The sequence below is a fragment of the Oratosquilla oratoria genome, chromosome 37 (assembly GCF_046742065.1).
Source record: "Oratosquilla oratoria isolate Oo_2021 chromosome 37, ASM4674206v1, whole genome shotgun sequence".
Taxonomy (NCBI): Eukaryota; Metazoa; Arthropoda; class Malacostraca; order Stomatopoda; family Squillidae; genus Oratosquilla; species Oratosquilla oratoria.
In genome coordinates, this window is record NC_134813.1 from 19,426,238 (window position 1) to 19,428,737 (window position 2,500).

At 52.8% G+C, this 2,500-nt stretch overlaps 1 protein-coding gene across 1 annotated transcript in view; it reads left to right on the top strand.

Annotated features, from left to right (window-relative positions):
* The first annotated feature begins 431 nt into the window (after nucleotides 1-431).
* The window catches only part of LOC143019364 (uncharacterized), a 3,111-nt gene continuing 1,042 nt past the window's right edge, over nucleotides 432-2,500 (top strand). The window contains exon 1 of the mRNA XM_076175002.1: nucleotides 432-2,500. This exon is cut by the window's right edge and continues 1,042 nt beyond it. Coding sequence (XP_076031117.1) covers nucleotides 432-2,500 — 2,069 coding nt within the window.

The window sequence follows — 2,500 nt, forward strand, 5'->3', positions numbered from 1 at the left end:
TGAATAGGGCTAAGTCTGGCTCATGGACGGCGCCACGAGGTCGTCCCCAACAAGATGGTGGAATGCGAGCCAAGGGGCGCGAACAGCCAGCGCAGAGTTGGAGGATGGGTGCGCGCATGACCGCTGCCAATCTGGTGAGTACCCAGGACGACTCCATGAGCACGAATCAAGGTCAGACCAGTAACGAGCGTCCCATCCTTGCCGGGAGCTCGCCACGTACGTGGGCAGAAGGTTCTCCTGACATTGTAACAGGAGGCTGCCGCGAGACGCACCGGTTATGACTAGAAGGCCAGGAAGGACTTAACATTTGGTTAGGCCTGGTGAATGGCGAGGAGGCACATGTAATGAGAGATTCGGGCTGCACAGGGTGCATCGTGAGAAGGCAATTGGTTAGACCCGAGCAGTACATGGATAAGAAAATTAAGTGTAGCATGGCAGACGGTTCCACTACCGTCGTGCCCGAGGCTACCGTGCACGTGGAGTCGGCCATATACACTGGATGGGTAGAAGCGGCGGTCATGCGGAATCCCATAAGTGATTGCGTGATTGGCAATATCCCCGGGGCGCGTAATACGAGCACCGTAGAGGCAGGAACGCAGACCACCGCGGCCGTAGTAACCCGCGCAATGGTGAGAAACCTTTCTGCTGCGGTGCCTCTGACTGTGCCTGAGATGCAGGAGTTAATAGATTCGAAGGAAGTTCAGGATAGGCAGCTAGACGATCCCTCGTTAGAAACCGTACGTAGGAAACTTCAGGATGGTACCGTACGGCGAGTGGGTCAAAGTGTTATGACTTATGTAAGGAAGGCAGGAAGAATGTATAGGAAGGTTGAGACAAGTCAAGAGATTAAACACCAATTCATAGTACCAGAGCGGTATAGGCAGGCAGTGTTTAAGCTTGGACACGAGGCAGCATTAGCAGGTCACATGGGATACCATAAGACCCTCAATAGGATCAGCAAGGATTTCTTTTGGCCGGGTATGGCCACAGATATATCCCGTTGGACAAAATCATGCGATACGTGCCAGAAAACCACAGACCGGGGCAGAGTTAAGCCTGCACCCTTGCAACAGCTGCCCATCATAGCCACGCCATTCGAACGCGTCGCGGTCGATATCGTGGGTCCCATTAAGCCCCGATCGCGAGAAGGCTATAAATATATATTGACGCTAGTCGATTTTGCTACTCGTTGGCCGGAGGCCGTAGCTCTTAAGAACATAGAGAGCATTACTGTAGCGGAGGCATTGCTGGGAATTTTCAGCAGGATAGGGGTGCCCAAGGAAATCCTTAGTGATAGAGGAACCCAGTTCACCTCGGGAATGATGAACGAGTTCTTACGGTTGCTTTCGATCCAAGGCATCCGAACTACGCCGTACCACCCCCAATGCAATGGTCTGTGCGAGAGATTCAACGGCACGTTGAAAAAGATGCTAAGGAGGATGGCGAGCGAACAACCTAAGGAGTGGCCTAGGTTTGTCGCACCCTTGCTCTTCGCATACCGCGAAGCTCCTCAGAGTAGCTTGAAGCACTCCCCCTTTGAACTGATTTATGGGAGGCAAGTCAGGGGGCCCCTCCAGATGTTGCGTGAGCTGTGGGACGGCAGTGTTCCCGATCCCGTGGTTAGCTCTACGTATGAGTATGTGCTCAACTTAACAGATAGGCTCCAGGCCACGTGTGAACTTGCTAAGGAGGAGCTGGTTAAGGCCAGGGAGGTCCAAAGGTCCTACTTTGATAGGAAGGCCGAGCTGAGAGAATTTCTGCCAGGGGACAAGTGCCTGCTATTAATGCCTACGTCCCATAATAAGTTGTTGGCCACCTGGCGTGGGCCCTACGAAGTAGTTGCCAGGAATTCCGAGGTCAACTACACCATACAGGTGGGCCACCATAAGACTAAGCGCTTCCACGTGAACATGCTTAAGCGCTTTATAGAGCCCCAGCAGGCCGTAGCTAGTATGAATGTAGGAAAGGAAAGAGTGACAGGACATAGGACATCTGAGCAGCTAGGATGCCTGCGCTTAGTTAGGAAACAGTTCCAGGACGAGGTGAGAGAGCTAGTAGGCTGTGCTACCGTCATTTCGGAGGAAGGTGAGAATGATGTAGGTCCCGAGACAGCGCAAGCCAGGCAAAACGAGACATGGAAAGATGTAACGGTAAGTGACTGCCTGGAAAGCGGGCAAAAGGACGAAGCTGTGTCCTTATGCAGGGAGTTCGCCCACGTTTTTAGCGACAAGCCGGGGCAAGCCCAAGTGGAGCCCCACCGCATTGAGTTAATCAATGAATTCCCTCTTAAGACTAAGCCGTATTCTATACCCCTCAGACTCGTGGACGACGTCAAGGCGGAAATAAACGCAATGGTCGAAGCGGGAATAATTGAAAGGTCGACTTCCCCGTATTGCAGTCCCGTAGTGGTGGTTGGTAAGAAGACCGGAGGAGTAAGGCTGTGTGGGGATTACAGGAAGGTAAATTCTATCACACGGCCCATCGCAGAGCCAATGTCCGA